This window comes from Aphelocoma coerulescens, chromosome 5, assembly GCF_041296385.1.
Source record: "Aphelocoma coerulescens isolate FSJ_1873_10779 chromosome 5, UR_Acoe_1.0, whole genome shotgun sequence".
In the NCBI taxonomy this organism is placed as follows: Eukaryota; Metazoa; Chordata; class Aves; order Passeriformes; family Corvidae; genus Aphelocoma; species Aphelocoma coerulescens.
In genome coordinates this window covers 57454501-57476815 of record NC_091019.1, presented here as the reverse complement: position 1 = coordinate 57476815, position 22315 = coordinate 57454501, and the positions used below count along the sequence as shown (strand labels likewise).

At 41.7% G+C, this 22315-nt stretch overlaps 1 protein-coding gene across 12 annotated transcripts in view; it reads left to right on the top strand.

Annotated features, from left to right (window-relative positions):
* CDC42BPB (CDC42 binding protein kinase beta) overlaps positions 1-17041 on the top strand; it is a 92814-nt gene extending 75773 nt beyond the window's left edge. For 4 of the 12 annotated variants that reach the window (XM_069018336.1, XM_069018334.1, XM_069018328.1 and 1 more), the window contains 12 exons: positions 798-879; positions 4130-4346; positions 4739-4801; positions 7547-8143; positions 11123-11220; positions 11332-11416; positions 11563-11683; positions 11776-11893; positions 12822-12860; positions 12990-13098; positions 13190-13260; positions 15285-17041. In XM_069018336.1, coding sequence (XP_068874437.1) covers positions 798-879; positions 4130-4346; positions 4739-4801; positions 7547-8143; positions 11123-11220; positions 11332-11416; positions 11563-11683; positions 11776-11893; positions 12822-12860; positions 12990-13098; positions 13190-13260; positions 15285-15416 — 1732 coding nt within the window. In that variant the 3' untranslated portion in view covers positions 15417-17041. Of the gene's footprint in view, positions 1-797; positions 880-4129; positions 4347-4738; positions 4802-7546; positions 8144-11122; positions 11221-11331; positions 11417-11562; positions 11684-11775; positions 11894-12821; positions 12861-12989; positions 13099-13189; positions 13261-15284 lie in introns of those variants that run through there. The other 8 variants (XM_069018335.1, XM_069018333.1, XM_069018331.1 and 5 more) reach the window with 4 other exon arrangements.
* Positions 17042-22315: the final 5274 nt, after the last annotated feature.

The window sequence follows — 22315 nt, the reverse complement described above, 5'->3', positions numbered from 1 at the left end:
CTGCAAATAGCAGCATTCACATCAGTGCATTGCTTGAAGCAACTCAGCCAGATCCTAATAGACCAACTGTCCCATGCTTTCTCTGCTTATTGTAGCTGCCTCTTTGAGGCTGTCATCTGAGGATTCTTAGATGTTTTTAATAGATGTTAACCACCACAGCTATGAATTCTAGCACGGACAAGTTTCAGACATTAGTGTCATCTTTGCACCAAAATTGGCAATTATGGTGATCAACTTGGTCAAATTCAGTTTAAAAAGGCTAGTGTAGACAAGCCCTCTGGGGTGGAGCACTCTGAAATGCAGAAGTTGTTCTGATGTCTGTTTATTTTACTGTAATAGAGAATAAAATCTAGCTGTTTTGAAAACACTTATTTGAAACCCACAAACTATAATTATGTTGCCAAGAGCTTTTTATGTGATTTTTCTTTTTTTCCAAAGGCCCCTCTCTTGCTACACATTGAGGTATGAATTATTAATTTCTAATGTGTCTGCTGGGCTGGAAGAGCAATATTCTTGCTTCTAATTGTAGAATAGGTGTGGTTGGGACACCAAAACTACAGAAAGCCACCCTGCTTAACTTCAGGTGGACTGACTTACACGTACCAGATGCTGTAGAGACATAAGTGAGGCTTGTGAGTTGTTTGGGTCAAGGATAGTTAGAGCATAACAAAGCAGTTGTGGCCTCTGTGCGGTGTTAGGAGATTGCAGCCTATTGAAACAGTGGTGATACCCATTAGATTTTGCTGAATAATCCTATGTATGCTTGTATGTGATGCTCTTGTTTCTTTTCTCACTAGAGATGAAGATTTTTGTGTGAGCTCTGTCCTAGCATCGGATGTAATACATGCAACTCGTAAAGACATCCCTTGTATATTCAGGGTATGGCTACCAACTGACTCTTGTAGATAATATCAGTTGAATACCAGTGTTTTGTTTTGATAAATGGCATGTACTATCCATATCTAATGTTGATTGAGTTATGTAGAAGTGTAAGAATTTACAAGGGCTGCTGAGATATGTAGAAGAACAATATGGTGCTCCTCTTATAAATGAACTGTAAAGAACAAAGTTCTCCTTCTTTAGCTGCCTCTTCATATATGAAGTTTGGCTTTTTTTATTTTCTTGACTATAATTCAGTATATTTTTTTCTCTTTTTCCATTGCTATTACCAGATTCTGTATTTTCTTGCCTAGCTTTGGACTTTTGCATTAGGAACTAATGCTGTAACAGAATATTCTGAGACTGATCTAGTTTGCCGTGTATTGTCTTGTATACAAGAAATACATTTCAAACTTTAGTTTCCTTAATTTCATATTTAAGTATAGTAGAAAAAAATAAAATAAGAGAAAATAATTAGCTGAGTTATAATATCCCCTTTAGTGTATGTTCTATTTGAATACTGTATTTTGTTTTTAACAACAGGAACTTAATTCTTGTGTTTTATATGAATCATATGAAATCTGGAATTCTGAAATGTAGAAAGGAACACATTAGTAGCCAGTATCTATATTCCCTTACATTTGAATACAGAGACTCACTGTTTTCAGCATCTATGATCTTCATCCATTTAGAATCAAGTCAGTCAAACATGGAAAGCAAAGACTTGTCAGTCAATTGCAGTCCCTATCATTTGGTCCTTCAGGATTTTACTTGGCAATTGTCTTTGCTACTTGACTGCCTCTGTGTCTCTGCTTTTCTGCTTTTTTTATAAAAATGTTTTCTGCAGTGAATTTTCATACTTTGGTTTACTACTACCTTTACCTTAAGTTTCCTCTTGTTTCTGTTTTGGTTTTGGGGTTTTTTAATTCCCATCTGCCTGCTCTCTTCTTAAATTAGCAAACATAGAATACTGTAGGAAAGGACTTCTGAGGAGAGAAAATATGCTGTGCAGAATGATGGTTCATTCATTTAAGAACAAGGCATCCATGCAGTTTAGCCTGCCTGACTTGCTGTTCTAGTTTCTGCCTGCAGGTTTTAACTGAAAGGGTATCTAAATAATAATAACCATTTTTGTCAAATATCCCTGTGTAAAAATACTTGTGTGGATAGACATGACCAAATATGTCCATGGTTTGATCAGATTATCCCCTGCTAAAGAGATGTGATGAATTAACTGGAAGCTTGATGTGCGAATATATCCATTTAGGTGTGGGACCAGAGAAGCTGCTGAATTACACCTCTTTTCTCAGTTCTACGTCCTCCTTCAAAAGCAGGAATTTCTAAAACTGGAAACCACTAATACCTGATGGGAGAGTCTCTTTTTTCAATTTCATTTAGTTCTATATTTGCATCTTGCTGACACAGTCACATAGAGCAGCTTGTACGCAACAGTTAAAACTGTTAATTCAAATCATCTGAGTAAAAATGTGGTCCTTCTTTTGTGTGTGTCATTGCACATAACACATGATGATATTGGTGGCCTGCAAAAGACAGATTTTCATTTTTTCTGGATCTTCCACCAGCAGAAAACAATACCAGAATGCTGCCAAACACTAAAATGTTCCCACCTCTGACCCCCCATGAATTCAAGAAGAGTAAGAATTTCTCTCAGATTCAAACATTTCTCCTTGGTAACCAGTTTTTAAAACTGGATGTTAGGCCATGCTGACATTCAGACACCACAGTCTCAAGTGCTGCCATCGATAGACATTTTTAATAATAGCGTAAGAGAGTTGGCTGTAGTGGAGTGCTTCCACAGCTTAGCAGTTCGAGTTAAGAAGCCTTGAGTTTCATAGCAAATAATGGATTTTTGTATGATGAATAATGCTATTTATATTATGACCAATTGCTCACTTTTTTTTCTTCATTTGACTATATGTAAGCTGCCACCTTCAAAAGACTGAGGAGTAATACATGGTGGTACTTCAAAGGGAAAACCATTGCTGGAATCTGTTTTGGTATTGTTTCCTAAGTATATTACCCATTATGCCTCCATCTGTCTTTAAAATATTAATGCTTTTTTACAGTTTAGATAGGAACAAAGCTTTATGCAGAGTAGTAAGAACTATGAGCAATTGCAACTACTCAGTTCTTTCCCTACCTCCCTTCACCTTCATCTTCCTTCTGAACTTCAGTCTTTTACATCCTGTTCTCTCAAGTTTACTTTCAGATACATTTTATCTTCAAGATGAGAGTTACTCTTTTATTCACTCTGCCAGAAGGTGTGTGTGTGTGTGTTGCATTACCACAACATCCATCCTTATGATGATTTTCTTATCAAGGCATGTAGGCTGAAGGTCTGATATTCCATGTTACAGCCTTCAGATTTGTGCTTTTATACCTCTTGTTGCTTTTTTCTGTTTAACTGTTGTTATTCAGAGTCTGTGGTGAGAGATGACCCTGGCTGTTGGCCTGTTTGTCTGTAGCTGAAAGTATAGTTCCCATAATCCCACAGACCCTTCAGTCTCTTCATACAATACAAAAAAACAAATATTAAGAATTACTGAGGCCATTCTTCAGGCAACAGAAGTTCCTGGATAGTTTTTCTGTTTAGAACACATGCTGCTTTGAGATCTGTGGGATGATTTAGCTGAAAATTAAGTGAAGCCACAGTGATTTTCTTATAACATGGGGACATGGGAAAATGCAGTACTTCAGTTTCAAATATCACTTTCCTCCAGAGCTTTGAATGCAGATATGATGTGGTCTTCCCCTGAACAAATATTTGGAAATTTAGGTAACAAAATCAAAATCTACAAGAACTGATGATAGCAGTGCCTTTGGGTTTAAATGCATCTGGTTTGCAAAGTATGTGTGTCACTTTCAGTAAGTTATGGGTGGGTGGGAGGGATCAGGACAAACTATGGTATGCCACTGAAATTCCAGTTCAGAGCAGGAAGGAGCCTTTTACTGCCATGTATTGATTATTGTAGCATTCCTTGCCCATATTTTAGGATTCAGAATATTAAAGCAAGACTAAATACTTTTAAACCAAACCACTGTGGCTTGTGCAGTGGTTGTTTTTTGGTTGTTTTTTTGAAGCACCGTGGCTGTGTTGGCTGTCTTGTGCATGCCCCTCAGGTATATCATTCTGTTGTCATAAGAAAGTCTACTTTATTTTCACAGTTCTGTGTGATAAAAAAGGGCTTTTATTACTTTAACTAATTTTACTGTCTCTGTCTGTTTAAAGGTGACAGCTTCTCTCTTAGGTTTGCCTTCAAAGTCTTGTTCTCTACTGATCCTGACAGAAAATGAGAACGAAAAGAGAAAGTGGGTTGGAATCCTAGAAGGGTTGCAGTCTATCCTGCACAAAAACAGGCTGAGGAACCAGGTTGTGCATATTCCACAAGAAGCCTATGACAGTACACTGCCTCTTATTAAAGCAAGTTTAGCTGCTGCTATTGTAGGTATGTTTGTTTTAACTTTTATAAGTGTGTGAAGGTTGTTGGAACTTTTAGATGGGCTTCTATAATGAGAGCACTGACGCCTTGAAATAAATTCCTCAGCTGAATTCCTTCATAGGAATTTAGTAATGGGCAAAAAGTGCTAATCTTGCATTGATATTCAGGTTTCTTCATCCACTTGGAGTAAATAATACTGCTGAGTTGTTCAGCAGGTTGTTCTAGCAATATGGTATATAGCATGCTTTTGACAGGCTGTGTGAACTTAAGCAAAATTGATATGCTGGTGAAAATCAGTTTATGCAGAATTTTTTTCAGCTGTTCAAAGCAAACAGCCTGTTTTAAAGATGAGACTAAGTGTATCTGAATTAATGACCTTTTTTTCCCTCTTGGTTTAGATCGAGATAGAATAGCAATTGGTTCAGAAGAAGGGCTGTATGTGATAGAGGTGACCCGCGATGGTAAGTTAGGCCATAATGCATGCAGCAATTACATACAGAATTATGAGCTCCATAACTTTTAGTGCTGCTGTAATATAGGTTGCACATGTATAGTAAGTATTAAGCACTCAGTTAATTGATGAGAAAGAAAAGGGCATGTGAGATATAAGCACTAATTTGGTCATTATCGTTACATTCAGTTGACTGGCAGAAATTAAAGGGATGAGTTACTGGGCATATTCTGACACATTCTCACTTTAGCTGTATTCCCACAGCAGGTAGCAAAATGCTTCAGCACACAGAGCATGCACAGCACACAACAGTTTGTAGACTTTCTTTTAAAGCCTCCATGTCTCATTGTCTGTTTCTTCCAGAAAGTTGACAACCACTCACATTCTCTTTCAGACTGATGATGTCCAAAGCAAGTGATTGGTTGCTCCTTCCCATTATCTAATTCCTTGACTCTGTGCTTCCTCCTATACCTGCTTTTTCCTTCCTGTTCTTAATGTACTTTTGCCCTCTGCCTAGGGAAAATGGGATCAGTATTGTCTGTTATTCCTGAAGTCTTAACTGTGTCCATTTCTGAAATTCACACAGAGCCTACTTTGGGCACCACAGCAAAGCATATGCTGTGTAGTCACTGGGCAGCACAGGCATATCCCTCTACTGTTGAGTTATTAGGCATCACAGGGAATAGGGGAAGCATTTTCCTCTTTATTTGGATATACTGAGGACAAACACAAATAACAATGGGAGACTTGCCTTGGTATGGTAGGGAAAGCATGGAGGCCAGGACACGAGCATGGGGATCAGTCAGGGTCAATCCATACAAAATGCAGTTTTAAACATGGAAAAGCAGAGAACAAGTCTGGTTCACCAATGGATGGTTTTCTTTCCACCATTCCTTTGCCCTTATCTCCTGGGTCAGAGATTCCTGAGTGCTAGTCTTGTCAATGATTTCCTTGATTCCTCCTTCTGTGTAATTTAGTTTGTGGCTATTAGAAAGTTGGATTTTACTCATGCTAAAGCTTGCATTTCAGTGTAAAATAAAGCAGTGAATATAGGCTTTTAAAGACTTAACTTTCAAAATTAAATGACGTCAGGGATGTGGTTTTGGGTCAAAAGAAAAATGTTATTGCTTCTTCTTGTTTAGAATAAGACATTGCCCAGTTCCAGGAGAAATTGCTTTATACATGGATACAGCAGATACTTGAAATTCTTTTTAGCAGTAATGAATGCCATTCCTTTGAGTTAACTTCCAGTGGTCACGATTCTTTGATTAGTTAGATATAAACATAACTTGAGGTGTAAATAATTCCAGGGATTCCAGTACAGTTCCTTGCATGAAAGAAAGTTGTAAATTTAATTTGAAAGGTCATTTCATAAAGGAACAATTATCTGCATCACCATGTCATATGTAAATGTGAAAATTAATTATCAATTTTGGTTTTAAGTTGACATGTTTAGCGGGAGTTTTCTATGGCCAGTTCTGTGTGTTAATAGCATTTTTATAAATCATGATCTGTTTTTCATTTTATGGCAGTTGTAATTTTTAGTGTTAATTAACTGCCAGCTGTTTATAGCAAAGGTCTTTGGTTAGAGTATTGCTTAATTCTTGACAAATAAGCTGGAGTTGGAGCTAGGAAGAAAACCATTTCTCTGTGGCAAAGCTGGTTATTTCATAGAACATTTCTTAAGACATTTCATCTATTTATGCGAGTGGGGGGATACCACAACAGCACTTTGTGATTTAAACAGCTAAAGTCTTATTACCAAGTTTACAGAATTTGTTTACTTGGCTACATCACTCAACTGTTACTGAAAAAAGGCAGAGAATTTCAAATTACTAATTCTCTTTTTTTTTAACCTACGATTCACAAATATTTTTAATGCATTCAGCTAGCAGAAAAATTAAAGTTACAATTTAATTTAATTGCTTTATGCTTATTAACTTCCCAAGTTTAGAATTGCTCTTCTGTTTGTACCCCACGAAATACTCACTGCTTTCCTGAAAATTCTTGTGTAGACAAGATCACCAAAGAGCACACATTGCACCTAACCCCCCACCCTTAGCTGCCTCTAACCCTGCTTTAAAAAAAATGCATCAAACAGCAAAACTCCCCATGGGTAGCCTGACTAGTCCTTGCTCTGAGAAGGGTTTTCCTGGTGCCTGTCCCAAACCTCTCTTCCTTCAGCCTAAGCCCATTCCTTCATATCCTTTCCCCATCACACACAGCATTTTTTTGCCTTTCCATATATGTGCTTTACACTCACTTACTGGACTGCTTTTGTGTCTGGCTGAGAGATCTGCCAGCAGTACAGCATTTTGTATCCTCACTTATCAGGATTAAATACTTCATATTTCTTGTCTTTATATTCTGCTAATTTGGTCTTCCTCCAAAATTTACTGAAGATGCTGATGTTTTCGTGAAGGTGGGACCCATTTCTGAAGATGCAGCATCTTGCACTGTACAGATAAAACTATATAAAAAATTTTTCTCCATTTATCCTGCATGTTAAGCAATGTTTTCCCACAAAGTGTTGTTGAGATATTTTTTATGAATAGAGAGGGTTACAGGAAGGCTTTGTTTCACTGTTTGCTCTGAGAATTAATAACAGAGAATCAAACGTGCAATAAGTGCTCTTCCTCACCTGGTACATGTCTGTGTTTAGATTAATTTTCAGGCATGACTGTGTAGCATTGCAGTGTTTCCAGGCCTGGTGGCTCTCCTGTTTAACTTATGGCAGTTCTTGTTTCCTTTGCAGTGATAGTCCGAGCTGCTGACTGCAAGAAGGTGTACCAGATAGAGCTTGCTCCCAAAGAGAAAATTATCATCCTCATCTGTGGTCGGAACCATCACGTCCACCTTTACCCATGGGCCTCTCTGGATGGGTCAGAAGGGAACTTTGACATTAAGCTTGCAGAAACTAAAGGCTGCCAATTGATTACAACTGGAACACTAAAGAAGAGTTCTTCTACTTGTTTGTTTGTGGCTGTCAAACGACAGGTTTTTTGCTATGAAATTCACAGAACTAAACCTTTCCACAAAAAATTCAGTGAAATTCAGGCTCCAGGAATTGTACAGTGGATGACAGTGTTCAAGGACAAGCTCTGTGTTGGCTACCAGTCTGGGTTCTCTCTGTTGACCATCCAGGGAGATGGACAATCTATAAACCTGGTAAATCCTAATGACCCCTCGCTTATCTTCCTCTCACAGCAGTCTTTTGATGCCCTTTGTGCTGTGGAGCTCAGTAATGAGGAATACCTGCTTTGCTTCAGCCATATGGGAGTTTACGTCGATTCGCAAGGTCGAAGGTCACGCATGCAGGAACTAATGTGGCCTGCAACTCCTGTTGCCTGTAGTATGTATATGTTTTTCTGTTGCCATATCCCTGTTGCTGCTTTACTTGTCTAAAAATACTCAGCATTGTATTCAATTTTGCTTTGGTTTGTCTTTGAATATCGAGTGTAAGTTTTGATGAGTTAACAGACACATGTTCTTCCTGGTGGTAGTTGTGGACTTGGAGATCCTGGATGCTGCAAGAAATGCTCTGTCTTATTACAGGACACAGAAGAATAAATAGTGGAATGCAAAATAATTTCTACAGAGAGTAGTCCTGGATGCAGGACAGTGCAAGGACTGACCTGTCTGTGAAATTCTATAAAGATTTTTGATCACTTAGAGAATATAAATGTCCAGTTGCCTGTAGGGTGTCTTCTGTGTTCTGTACTCAAAGTACAGTAGAAAATTGAAGAAGAAATGTAACTGCAAGTCTAAAGGTTCATAAAGATAATAAGAGAGAAAAAATTTGGCAGAAATGGTAGCATTTTTTCTCCTTTTGGTTTTAATTTTAGGGGGCAATATCCAAAAAATATAAATGGAGGGTAGTATTTGAACCATTCTCCTTGTTTCAGGAGCATTGGTTATCAGCTTGGTAGAACAGAGGTACATGCAGAGCGTTTTTCAGTATTCAGTAGTCAAAGGCAGTTGGTGATAAATCTGGTATTTGAAGCTCAAATAGCAATTAAAATTTTTTGAATGATTGAAGGCAAGAAATAGCTTTTTGTTTAAGTCATACAGCAGGGAGTTAAGTGCATGTTGGTTTGATCAGGCCAGGCACTAATAGGAATTTGTTTAATTTTATTTGACTTGAACTGAAATTGTTTGCTTGCTTTACTCTGACCTAGTTTTGTACGTAAGTCTGAAGCAAAGTCCCAAGGAAACAATGTAGTGGCAAATTTACTTTAAAACACCATTACGTAAAACTAATGTTTCCTTTTCCTTAATCAGCTTTACAGTTTTTTGCATTTCAGCAAACTAGACTTGCTAGTTAATGGTTTTGTCTGTTATTATTAGAAGTGTTCTTACTGTAAAGTATTTTATAACATTTTTGTATGTGCAGTCCTGAGTGGTGCTGGCCTCGGGCTGTTTTTGTAGAAGGAGCAACATTTTCTGCTGCCAAAGGAAACTGAATTACTTCCCTTTTCATTAGACTTGTCCTCCCTCCTCAGTCCTAGTGTCTGTTACTAGTGATGGTGGCTTTTTTTAACTATCCCATCAGGAGGCTGTAAAATTACAGAGTGGTTTGGGTTGGAAGGGGTCTTAAGGATCACCTACTTCCAACTCTCCTGCCGTGGGCAGGGACACCTTCTACTAAACCAATTTTCTCAAAGCTCCATCCAACCTGACCTTGAACACTAGCATGGATGGAGCAGCTTCTTCCAGAGCTTCTGTGAGCAACTTGTTCCAGTGCCTAACCACCCTCACAATAAAGAATTTCTTCCTAATACCTAGACTAAACCCAGTCTCAATTTAAAGACATTTCTCCTTGTCCTGTCACTCTTGTGCCCTTGTAAAAACTCCCTCTCCAGCTCCCTTGTAGCTTCTTTAGGTACTGTGAGGTGCTGTAAGATCTCCCCAGAGTCTTCTCCAGGCTGAGAACAACTCTCTCAGCCAGTCTTCATAGGAGAGACCAAGAAAGTGGAAGTGATTCTGCTGTGCTAAAGTACCATGTTGTAGAGAGGTTTTGGGATAAAACAGAGAATTTATGTCTGGGGCATTCAGTGCCCTTGCCCCGGGAGAAGGCAGGGTGAGCACTAGCACAGCTCTGTTAGCCCAGGTGGCCTGCTGGGGTTGGCCCTACACCAGCTTCGTTCTGGTGTCCTGTGCTGAGCCAGTGTGGGTGTGCTAGGGCTGCTTGGCTCCCGTGCAGCCTCGTGGAAAGCCTCAGAGCCAGCTGGTCTCGAGGCTGTAGCATGGGCAGGCCCAGTGCAGGCACTGACACGGCTCTCTGGGAGCCACTTGAGATCTGGTCAAGTTCATCAGCTCTGACTGCCGAGCACCAGCCTTGGCTACAGATGGGGTTTCTGCCTGATGCTCAGTTCTCCCTCTTGATTTGAACATCCAAGCCAACTAAGACCACATGTAATAATGCTTGACCATAAATCACTTTTGTGTTACATTTTTATGATAGCTGTCCAAGGCATTCTTAGAATGAATTTAAAAAATAGCACCACAACTGTACTTTAGTTCTTCTAAGAAGATTCTGTGATGTGTTTAGTGTCCTACTGGGTTATTTTCATTTTGTTTATTGAAGCATCTTCTCTCTATTAAATCCCTTAAGTTTCTAGTAACTGCTTTTTACATCAGGAGACAGTCTTTACATGAGCGGAAGCATGTTGATACAAAGCTCTAGAGATCTCTGCTTTTCGTTTGACCTAAAATAAACTTGTCTGCTGATGCCTTTTATGCTTTTAAAAAAAAAGTTGAAAAGAGAAAATGAGTTATAGGCTTTAAGCATTGTGACATATTTCTGTCAGCTTGATGAAAGCAACCCATACATGAATATCTAAAGCTAGAAAATTGTAAGCAAAAGAGAAAGGAAATTGAGAGCAGATCTGCATCATGAGTTCATGACCCAGCTCACAGATGGTGGCTCTCTCATCTCCTCTGCACACAGCAGATGTATAGTTGGTTTGCTGCTTCTGAAATGAAGTAATCCATAGCAAAGCTAGCTGCTTAGTTCCTACCACCTAGCAAATTTGTATGCATCTGAAAACTTCAGATGCCATTTTGCAATTTATTGAAATGGCAGTGTGAAGTTTTAAAAAATACTGAGAGGGTCAAAATTAAATCTTTCCATGATGCTGGTAGTTGTCATTAGCAAATCTATTCTCACCAAAAAAAAAATCTGTTTGAAACTGGGGCTTTGAAAATGTTTTTTAAAATGTATCTTGCACGTAGTGGAACACTTGTAACTACTGAAATCTGCTCAAATATTTGTCAGTTCTGAACTACTGAAATGATATTAGGGTTTTCTGTTTGTTTTCAATCAACACAGGTTGCAATTCTTCATATGTAACAGTGTACAGCGAGTATGGTGTTGATGTGTTTGATGTTAACACTATGGAATGGGTCCAGACTATTGGCCTGCGAAGGGTAAGTAATTTTCTTTGACTATTGAACTTAATTGGGTTACTGTCAAATGAGTTGTTTCTTCACAGTGTATGCTAGACTTGAGGTAATTCTCTGTCTCCTTCCTCAAAACAGATCAGACCATTAAACATGGATGGCACACTGAACCTCCTTAACTGTGAGCCTCCAAGGCTAATATATTTCAAGAACAAGTTTGCAGGTGAGTTCTGAGTAAGGGGGTAAGTCAGAAACTCATTCTGACTCAGTAATTTTCACCATGTTACCTTTGCACTAGATAAAATTGGCACTGAATGTGTCTGGGTCAGTGTGTACCTCTGTATGTGAAATTGCTTTGTGCTGTTACAGCAGGAGCTGGCCTCAGTGTACCAGAAACGTCTGACAACAGCAAGAAGCAAATGCTTCGAACCAGGAGCAAAAGAAGATTCGTATTTAAGGTTCCTGAGGAAGAGCGGTTACAACAAAGGCGGTAAGAATTTATTTGTGGTACATAACTGAATATACATGATGACATGCAGAGACTGGGAATGCTAATAGTAAAAATCACTCTGGTTTTTTTAGGGAAATGCTTAGAGACCCTGAGCTAAGGTCAAAGATGATTTCTAACCCAACGAATTTCAACCACGTGGCTCATATGGGACCGGGAGATGGAATGCAGGTCCTCATGGACCTCCCACTGGTAAAATACATTTATAAGGGAGGGATATATATGTGCATTTGTTCTTACAAAAACTGAAGATGAGCTGGATGGGCTCAAGTATTACGTCTGTACTGAATTCTTCTTTAAATCCTTTTGAGAAAGGTGAACCTTCCTGCTGTGCAATGCTTCTAAATCCTGTGCAAGGAAATACTGTTAGCTGACTTATGAATGAGACACTGAAAGACAGTTATCACTGCTAGGAGCTTGTTAGTAGTTTTGTAAATAATCAGTCTCTCCTCCTTCCGTTTTCTTGTTTGTCTTCTTAAAATAACAGAATGAATTTCCTTTCCCCTCATCCTCTCAACATTCTGCTCTTGATATCACCTCCAACAGGCTTTGAGCACGTCTATCCCATGAGCCCTATCTCTGCTGAAATCTCTCTTCAGAGTGACCATTCCTCACTGCAAGGCTCCCCTCTGCTTTCTTCCTCTTCCTGTCCCTCCTCCGCTTCCCTAGCAAGGGTAGGAGTAGCTACAAACTGTTAGGAACTGGAATATGGTATGCTTGTGGCACTTCACCAATTTTAGAGCAATAACAAGGGGAAAAAAACTGATGCTGTGGAGGTAACTAAAATGCATGCGATTTGCAGTGCTTTGTAGCATTAATTTTATTTTGTATTTAACCAATACAGCACTTTGTGAGCTATTGTAATGTTAAATCCACAAGAGGAAGATGTGAAGGTGCATTTTTTATGTTCTGTATGTACCCTCCGTTTTTGAGCTGTTAGTCAGGATTTCTCTTGTCTTTCTCAGATAGCCCAGATGTGGGTCAGGCATTTGTCATTTTAGCAGGAGGAGGAAGGAAAGCAGTACTGCTAAGTACAGTCCCTGCCCCTTCATAGAGGGATTGCTGGCTGACAGGTTCCAGTGGCTGCTATGGGGCTTAGTTCTTTCTCTGTCTTTCTCAGGGTTTGTGTCTGTTACTGAAAATATGTGGATGTGGTCAAGTAAGTTCAGTTTTTCTACCAACACTGGGTTGTAATAGCTTCAAAAGCACAGTAAAGTTTTCATGAGTAACAACTTCTCATTGGATAGCTTTTGTTGCTGGCTAACAAGGTGTTTCATTTCAACTGCAGAGTGTCCTACCTCCTGCACAGGATGAAAAAACCTGTCCATCTTCAGCTAACCTGTCACGGCAGCAGCAGCAGCAGAGAAACAAAACCTACATCTCATGGCCCTCGTCAAGTAAGACTGGGAGCAAGCTGGTCACTTCTGAGCTGTAATCTGTGGTGTCAACAAGAGGTGTAAAGTGCCTTTTGTCCTTCACTCTCTGCAGGTGGCAGTGATGTGGGAGCAGCCATGCCTTCCCGAAGTATGTCCGACCCTGACCAGGAGTTTGACAAAGAGGTAAAACAGCTTCTGTTAAATGGAGACTGAAGATATCCTGTTGACATAGATTGGTCTCTTTTTCCAATAAATTACATTCCCAAGGAAATACTTCATAAAGACATTTATGGAGATGTTTTCTTTCCACAAGTGTTTTTCCCAGCCTGTAATTTATATTTGCAAGTTAGATATGCCAGCACAAAAGCAAAGCTGTGAAAAGATCTTCTTACGGTGATATTTTAAGAAGTATTATGTCTTCAATTAAGCTTTATAGGCAACAGAAATTTGACTAATTGATGAAATGTCCTCAAAGCTCCTAAAAATGTTCTCTGGGATATTAGCATAGAATAGCAAAGTAATATGACTAGTTAAGTAATTTTCAGTGCTGCCTTAAGGAAGACTTTTTGTCATATAACTTGAGAAGGAATCATATTTATAATACATAGAACTGCTTTTAGCGAGAATAAGAGTATGTGCCAGCAGTCACCAAACTTAAAATGTCCTGGCTCTACAAAACTGGTGTTCATGGATCTAAATAGAGAAGACACAGGATTGTTGTTTCCATGATTTATCATATGTGTTCTCCAGGCTTTGCTGAAGCACTGTCTGTGCAAGGAATTATTCTTGGGAAGCAAAGTGCGTGATAAAGATCTTTTTTAGTGCTTTTTGGTACCCAACTGTGGGCCCATATAATGCTCTGAATTTTGAAGCATGTTTTCGTGAAGCCAGACTTTTGCAGGATGCCTTAGCACATGCCAAGTCCAGAGTTCTGATCACACCTGTGGTCTGACTTCCTTTGTCACCTTCAGTTAGTCATTAGAAGCACATGAAAGTGGGGATCTCTAAACACAGGTATTTTTGAAACAGTCTTGGTTTTCAAAGGTGGTTATGATGGACTATGTTAGTTATTCTCCACACCCTTCCCAAACTCCACTATATTCCATGCTGTAATGGTAACTGTTGTTTGTAGGCACAGGTAGTGATAGATTCTAAAGGGGTTTTTTACCATCTTTTCTCTTTTTGGTAGCTCTTAAAATTTCTTATGACTTCTTAAATTTAAAAAAATAGTAGTTTGAAACTGGAAAGAGGCTCTAATAACACCTTTTGGCTTTATACTATTTCCCCCATGCCTTTTGGCTTTATGAACTGGATCATGTCAGGATAGTCTTGTTATAGATTATCTTATTACTGTTCAAGCAATGCAAAATCTTTTGAACAGCATTCTTGAAGGATGCTACCTTTCAATCTATTTGCTAAGTATATATTTCCCTTTCTTGAAAATAACTTGCTGCAATGGTACCAGGTTTTTTTGTGCAGTATTTCATTAGCTGTGAATGTGTGCAGTGCTCAGAGTTGTTAACACACCAAAATAGTGGGAAGCTTGCCAGCCATTCTGTTGAAGTGAGACCAGCCTGTGAAGGCAAATACCCAACAACTAATATAACACTGGGGAAATAACTTTATTAGAAATAGTCTTTATTAGATATTAACGTAGGACATACCCACTAAGCATATTCTGTTTCTAGATCTCCAGCCTGAATCTTGGCAGCCTTCACTCATTTGTCAGACACTTCACAGGCTTGTTGCTGTTTTGTGAACAGTTCATACACTTATTCTTTCCTCTTCACCAAACTGAAGATGATTTGACCATAGTTTTTAAATGTTTATATGGGCAGATAGACCTACTCCTGGGCTATGAAAATTGCCTAAGAATTGCAGGCTGGTAAATTCTGAACAACAGTGAACAGACAGATGCATTCCATCAGGAAAGCTTTGCAATGGCTAAAAGAGAGGAGCCAGACATGTAGCAATTTCCACATACTTTACCATAATTCCTGTTGCATCAGAAGGTCACCTTTGGGACTGCACTAGAGACTTTTGATGGTAATGGAAGTACTTGCTTGAATGTTCAACTGTGGAATTAATCTAATGCACACTGCTTCGTAGGTGTTGCTCACCCTCATTTTTAAGTGCATTTGAAAGCTTTTGAGTGTAAAGAATTCACTTCAGGTAAACATAATTTTTTTCATGTTTCTCGTTAACAGCCTGATTCAGACTCCACCAAACACTCTACTCCATCTAACAGCTCAAATCCAAGTGGTCCCCCAAGTCCCAACTCTCCTCATAGGAATCAGCTTACGCTAGATGGACTGGACCAGTCGACCTGTGACGCGTAATGCCACCACTCTCACCGTTCCAGCTCCGGTCATCCACTACTCCATGGTGTTCAACAGCAGGGCAAAGCTGTCTCAGATGCTAGTGCCAAGACTGACACAGACTCTCTAGTGTTGTACAAGAATAATTATATATCCAGATTGTAGATACAAACTATGGAAATGAAGAAAATTCTTAACTAATAGCGATTGAGCTTTTTATGCAGAATTGTTCACTGCTCAGTTACGGTTGATTCCTTTCTGCACAGCTGTGACACAGTTTTATTGCATAGGAGCATTTAAGGCCACCAGTAAATAGTCTTATTCTTATGGTGAAAGAGAAATAGAGAGAGTTACTGATAATGTTGCTACAGTATCAGGAATATTATTTTTCTATAGAATGATGTAATGTCTGATTAGCAGGATATCCTTTTAGACAGAATTTGGACTTCTAAATAGGAAATGTGAGCAGGTCTAGTTACATCCTCAGATGAATACACTTTTCCCTTTTTCCTGTAACTGTTTTTTTTCCTAAATCTTAAGGAGAATGGTAGGAAGCTGTAGGTTGTTTCCAACATCAGTAGAATCACCAGGAAGTCAAAGACAAGTTGGTTATAGTTTTGTGGCCTTTTAATTCATTTAGCCATTACATATACAGCTGCATAACTGTCTTTCTATCTTTCTACCAACTTTTTAGTCTTGTACATAGGACTACTGCCAGTTACCTCTTTACCCATTCCCCGCTTTTTAGTCCTCATCAATCAGTCGTTAGTCAGGGCTTTAAAAATACTGGTAATTACTGCTGTGAAAAAAATTTTACTCCTAGTTCCTGCCTTTCTCCTCCTGAGAAGTTGTTTCTCCTGGGTTTTTGGTGTAAGGACACACTACGCTGTTCAGCTAGCAAGCCTTCCCGTGGACACATTGCCCTCGGAGTCTGCTTGACTAAGGGACTGTATCGCACTAAAACATCAGTCTGTTCATTGGTTACCAAAGTGGAACGTGAAGGATGTGTAACTGGGGGTGCTGCTTTTCTCATTAATTGTATCCTCACCTGCATGAAGACCCCATGATTATTAATCAAGTATTGATCATGTAGAAAAATGCCACAACACACTCCTGTATATTTTGCAATGGCCCACGTGCGGTGATGTTTTGCGTGTATATTTAATCTCATGCTTCCATGTATTATACATTTAGTACTCAAAGATTTGTGACCATGTTTCATTAAAAGCTTGTAATTAATTCAGTGGCTGGCATATCCAGTTTGTCATTGTCACACTAGTGTGCCTTCTGTGCCAATTTTATGACAGTTGGATGTCACTTATTTAAAATTCAGTTTAAATGGGCTAATGATATACCAATGGCTAATGTTCTTTTCTGAAACACTGTATAGGACGTGCACTTATCTTTAGTTTAAACTGAGTGTTCTAGTCAACATTTAATCCTGTTACGTTAAGTGTTCGACAGTACTTGCTCTTTTTCTCAGATTCTTGATAAAGGGGCTCAGTTAGAGCTGGACACTACTGCTTTGGGGGTTTTCTGGTTTTTACTTTTTTAATGTAAGTCTAAGTCTTTGTAATTATTGAATTGTGAGAACATTTTTGAACAATTTACATGTCAATAAAGCAGAAGAGGGAGGTTTTAAAGTTTACAGTCGTCTGTCTTGACATCTGAAAACAATCTACCACTGACACTTGCTTCAGTCACATGGTAAATTCACTTTGTTCACATGGACATTTTACATAAACTGAAGATATTTTGGAGCTCTGTAGCCAACCACTCCAAGAAAGGTGAATGAGTGTTCAGGAGCAATGGAAGTGCTTTTGGTGGAATACAGCGCTGAAATTTTGTACCCTCAGTTTTAGAGTTGTCATTGCATTGATTGCTGGCCCTATTAATTCCTTTTAAAATTATTTATATGACTCATTTCTTATGGCCAAAGCATAGTAAGGAGGCTGCAGGATCTATTTATGCATCGTAAATATCATAAAACAATAAATAAATTTCACTTGTTGTCAAAGCAGTACTCCCAAAGAAAGGCTTAGGAACGTTTCAAAGATTGGTGTGTGAATGGTGCAGCCTTTCATATAGGGGATTTTTTTAAAGATCTCCTCATGCTCTGGTATGTGAGCACCATAAAGCCTGCTGTAGCTAGACAGTGCCAACATCTCCTCTAGGGTGTCCTAGGTAAGCATCCCTCATCCCTTATGGAGTGCTAAGTGTTCCTGAATTGTTTCTTGGTTTATCTTGCCCTTCACAGGAAAGGCCAAGGTGGGTGTTTTGGACCCTGCTATTCCTTGCCTGACCCAACCTACCTGAGCAGGCTGGGCTGGGTTGGCTTGGGAAAGTGCACCCACACTCTGCCCTCAGGATGGGATGATAGCTGACAGGAGGTTTGAGGGCTGTGTGCCGGAAGCCTTGTCACAAGTATTCATGCTAATCAGCCTTTGACTTTTAAAAAATATTTCTTCTGCTCTTGAGCTGATTTTTCTCTGCACACTGAGGACTTGGGATGACAACAAAGTCTTTAATTATGGGGGTATTAAATCATAGCACTCAGCAGTGCCAGGGCTTGGTTATAATTTAAGCAGGAGAACGTTTCTAGAAAAATAAATTAATTGCTCATATGAATTCATTATTCTTTTTTTTTCCCTGCCTACGTCTGGGCAAGCAGAATTCCTTCCCAAGTCCTCCACCACAGCCCTTTGCAGATCATTTTGGCCCTTATGGATTTTGATTCTAGTTACCTAAAGAGACCTCTTGAGCCCTCAGGAAAATTTTCATAAATGCAGAAATTCAGGATGTGAAATGATGCTCTGACAATGCACTTTCTTATCCCTGGAGGCTACCAGTCTAGGATCAAAAGTGAGGAATTGAGCTATGCAAGGAATGAGGGTAATTTGGTCTCTGCCCATTTCTCTCTGCTCATTCCATTTTCACAGAGGCATGACATCAGGTCCTGAAGCTGGAGTGGTGGGTGTACCACTCACTGGAACAATTGGTCACTTCTAGCACGTATCTTTGCCCCAAAAACTGAGTATTTTGGAATACATCATGGTGTCACTTGCCACCCAAGATGTCAACTCATCTGCCACCATCTCTCTCTACAGAACAGGTGTGCTGAGAATAAACAGCTTCCTAAATAGGTGCAATCTGCTGGAGAGGGGGGTGCATAGAAAGCTCGCTTTATCTTTGCAGGAAGTGCTTAACATAGCTAAGGCACAAGGCGGGGACTTCAATGTGGAAATGCTGGAGGTGCAGGCACCCTTGTTCTGCACAGCGCCAGATTGGCATCCCTGGGAGAAAGCAGATGTGTAAAAACCTTGAAAGCTGGCACTGGTAGCCTAAAGCACTGAGAAGCAGGAAAGTGTCTGAGGGAAGAGATGACTGTGGGAATTGAACTGCACCTTGAGGTGCAGTTAAGTGAAGTATTAGTCAAAGGTGGCACGTCATGACCAAAAACCTTGTCTTGCTGAGTTTAGCTTATTTTGAAAGAAAAAGGACACATGGTGTTCTTGCATGCCAGGCTACCAGAGCATCTTGTGTTCCAGTCTGCACCATCTGCTCTGGATGAAGCTGCTCTGGCAGGCAGAAGGGAGGAGGACAATCCAAAAAGCAGTGTTCACCTGCCCAGTCCTTGCCATCCACTGCTGTGGCAGCAGCTCTGGCTGGCCTTCTCCTGCCTGTTTGCACGCCTGTAAATGTGGCTCCCCTCTCCCCTTCTCCTTAACATCCCTCCTTGGCAGCCTTGGGGCTCCTGGCAACTCATGGAGCAAGAGCTGTGGCCACTACCACCCTCACCCAGTGCCGGGCAGCCCCTTCCTACAGGGTGAGAGCTGCTCTTGTGGCCTGGGCTCGCTGCTGGCAGGGCAGCGTGTGGGGCTGGAGGGGCTCTGCTTGAGGGGAGCGGGTACCATGGGCACAGTACTGTGTCAGGAAGGCAGGATGGGAGGCACAGTGCCAGCACCACCTCACTGCTTGCAAAATGTCCTAAACATATTTTTGGGGACAGGGGGTGATGACGAGACCAGGCATCAACTGCAGGCCTGGTGTGGGATGCCCAGGAAAGCCAAAAGTTGTCAAGAGCATGTCCCAGCGGTGCCTGATACTTGGGCCAGCGCTGCCGGCAGGGTTAGCTGAGGACAGGAGCAGAAGACAGCAGGACGTGCTCAGCCAGCGGGAGCTGCAGTGCTGTGCTCCAGCCAGAGGAGGAACATGGACTCAGGAATCAGCCCCTTCCCTGTCCTTGCAGCAAATATTTTCCCTGCTCCCCAATAAGCTGCAGCGCTTTTTTGTCATCTGACTGCACAGGTTCATGCAGGTTTATTGGTGCTTTCTCATAGATAAAACCCCTAGATCTTTTTCAGCCTTGCCTCCTTTGCTGTTTCTTATGCAGCCCCTGCTCTGCGGTCCCGTGAGGACGAGCAGTGTGAAGCCCTGCATGCTGATGGACACAGCCAGAGCTCAGCTGCCACCCCGCAGTGCCTTGGCCGGCTCCTGCACTCCGGTGAGACCAGTCCCTGCCAAACGCCCTCCCACCGCTGCTACCTCCTGCTAAAAGAGATATAAAAAACTAAATTCATTGAGCCAAGTCTGTCTTTAGGCTCGGGGATATTTTGAGGACTCTGCCAGTCTGAATCTGGGTTTGCACAACTTCTGTGAGCGGCTGAATCAAGCAAAGGGAAGGCACTGTGCTACGAGTTGTGTCCATTAATAGTGTGCAGGTTGCTTTTTCCATTGAGACCCTGGGAAGCAATGACTCCTGAGATCTTGCCATTAACACTAATGCATTTTGAATTAGTCTGTCGCAGTGGGGAACCCCTGACTCTCAGGACCAGAAGCAAAACAAAGCCTTCAGGTGCCCAGACGTGCTGCGCACAGCCTCGGTGACATAAACCACCCACCCAATGTGCTGCTTACCAAAGATGCCTGTGAATTAAATTCCTTGTTTAGGCAGGATCCCAGGAGACACCCATGTACCAACCCCCTTTGCGCTGCCCTGCCTGCACCGTGGGCTGTCTGCGTGCGTCGGTGTGCAGCAGTCACGGATACAATCATGGATACTGCTGTTTTTCCAGCAGCTGTTGGTCCCCGGCATTGCAAACTGACTCTGGTGCTTCCATTTTTTCTGCAGAGCTCCCCCCTCCCTGCGGCGCATTCTGTACGAGCGAGCGGACGTGGCTCCTGAAGGAAAAGTACAGACTGTGCTCTGCCCGTGCACTGACAAAAATTGATCTCTGCTTTAATTAAAGCCTCTATTGTAAGTGACCTCGAGCTGCTAATGCATTTTAAAACTGAAGCTTTGCCAACAGCAAATCCATACACGCCAACACATAGGGGTGACCAGGTGGAGATTCCTGCCACAGAGTGGTCTGCCTCCCTCCGTGCTAGTGATGTGTCCCAGGATGGTGTCCCACTCCACAAGCACACACCTGCCCGTGGCTCACCCTCAAACCCCTGTGTGTCCAGGCAGGACACTGAGCTGATGTCCACAGCTGCTTGCAGGGGAAGGACATCATCCTGACACCATCTTGTGCAATGGTCCCTGTTGCCAATGGGTTGTCTTTTCTCTCCCTTACTCCATGGCCATGGGATGCTCTTACCTCTCCCCGGCTGCACACATTGTGGGGATGCAGCCATCGAGACCCCTCCCAATCTTCACATCACAATCCACACTCCCAGTGAGCAAGGTCCAAAAATAGCCAGGGAGGGAAGAAATTCGCGCTGAGGTGAGGGACCAGGGGCTTCCTGGGGGACACCCTTGAGCCCCTTCCTTGTGCGGGCAGTGCTGGTGTGATGGGCTGCCCGGTGCAGCGGCCTCCAGCGTGCATCACTGCATCAGCCCCAGAAAGATAACTCCTCTCTGTGTGTGTATTTGAGGGCTTGTGGGCTGGAGGAGACTCAGTCACCTGCAATGAACTGATGTGAAAGGGGAAAAGAACACAAAAAGGCCCTCACAGGCAGAAAGTAGGGATGTAGCTGGTGAAGCATGCGAGTGCTCTCACAGGCACCATGGTAACACCACGGCTGCTGAGCTGCACTGAGCCCTGTCCAGCCTCGTGGGGTCAGCAGGAGGGCTTGAGGTGGGGGCTCTCCCTTGGGCTCATGTCACAGGAGTGACTGTGTGTTGTGTGGTGAGTTTTGGAGTCCTGTCCCTGGGTCACTGCTCCCCACAGTGATGCACTGGTTGTAGGACCATGGGATGGTGGGGATTGGGTATTCCCAACCTGCCCATGTCAGCTGCTGCAGGCTGATGGCTTCCTCTGCTTTTTGACCTGGCTGGTGACCATTTAACCCATCAACAACTGCCTGACAGATGCAGCAGAAACTCCTGCCCAGGCAAGTTGCTTTTCATCCCAGTACTGGTGGAGGAGCCCCCTCAGGAGAGGTGTGCATGACAAAATCCCAAGGGTGTGTGTGTCCTGAGCACAGGACGACTCCTGGCTCTCCCCCTCTTGCAAATTCACCACAGCAACCAGGAGCTCAGAGAGGCCTTGCTCCCTGCCTGCCTCATGCTTTTGTCCTGCCTGTTTCCAGAGGTATCTCCAGGGGCAGGGCTGGTCCCACCACCACATGCTGCCTGTTACCCTTCGTCAGGGCTCTGATGCACCTAATTATCAATTCCCAGGCATTTGAGAAGGGATTATGTCTTCCAGAGACTAGAACAAAATATTATAAACTTAAAATAGCTGCTTCCTTATGGAATATGCCAACAGACCCTACTGAACACCCAGCAGAGTGTAAATTTGCATCCATTTGCATACATATCCATAATTTCAGCCTCACACATCAGCCCTGCTCCATAATTATGCACTGCATGACATTGTGGGCAGATGAGGGTCTTTGACACAGGCCAGGGCTAACGAGGCCCCTGAGTGCCACTGTCCCAACCCTCATCAGAGATGGGCCAGTGTGATTGTCCC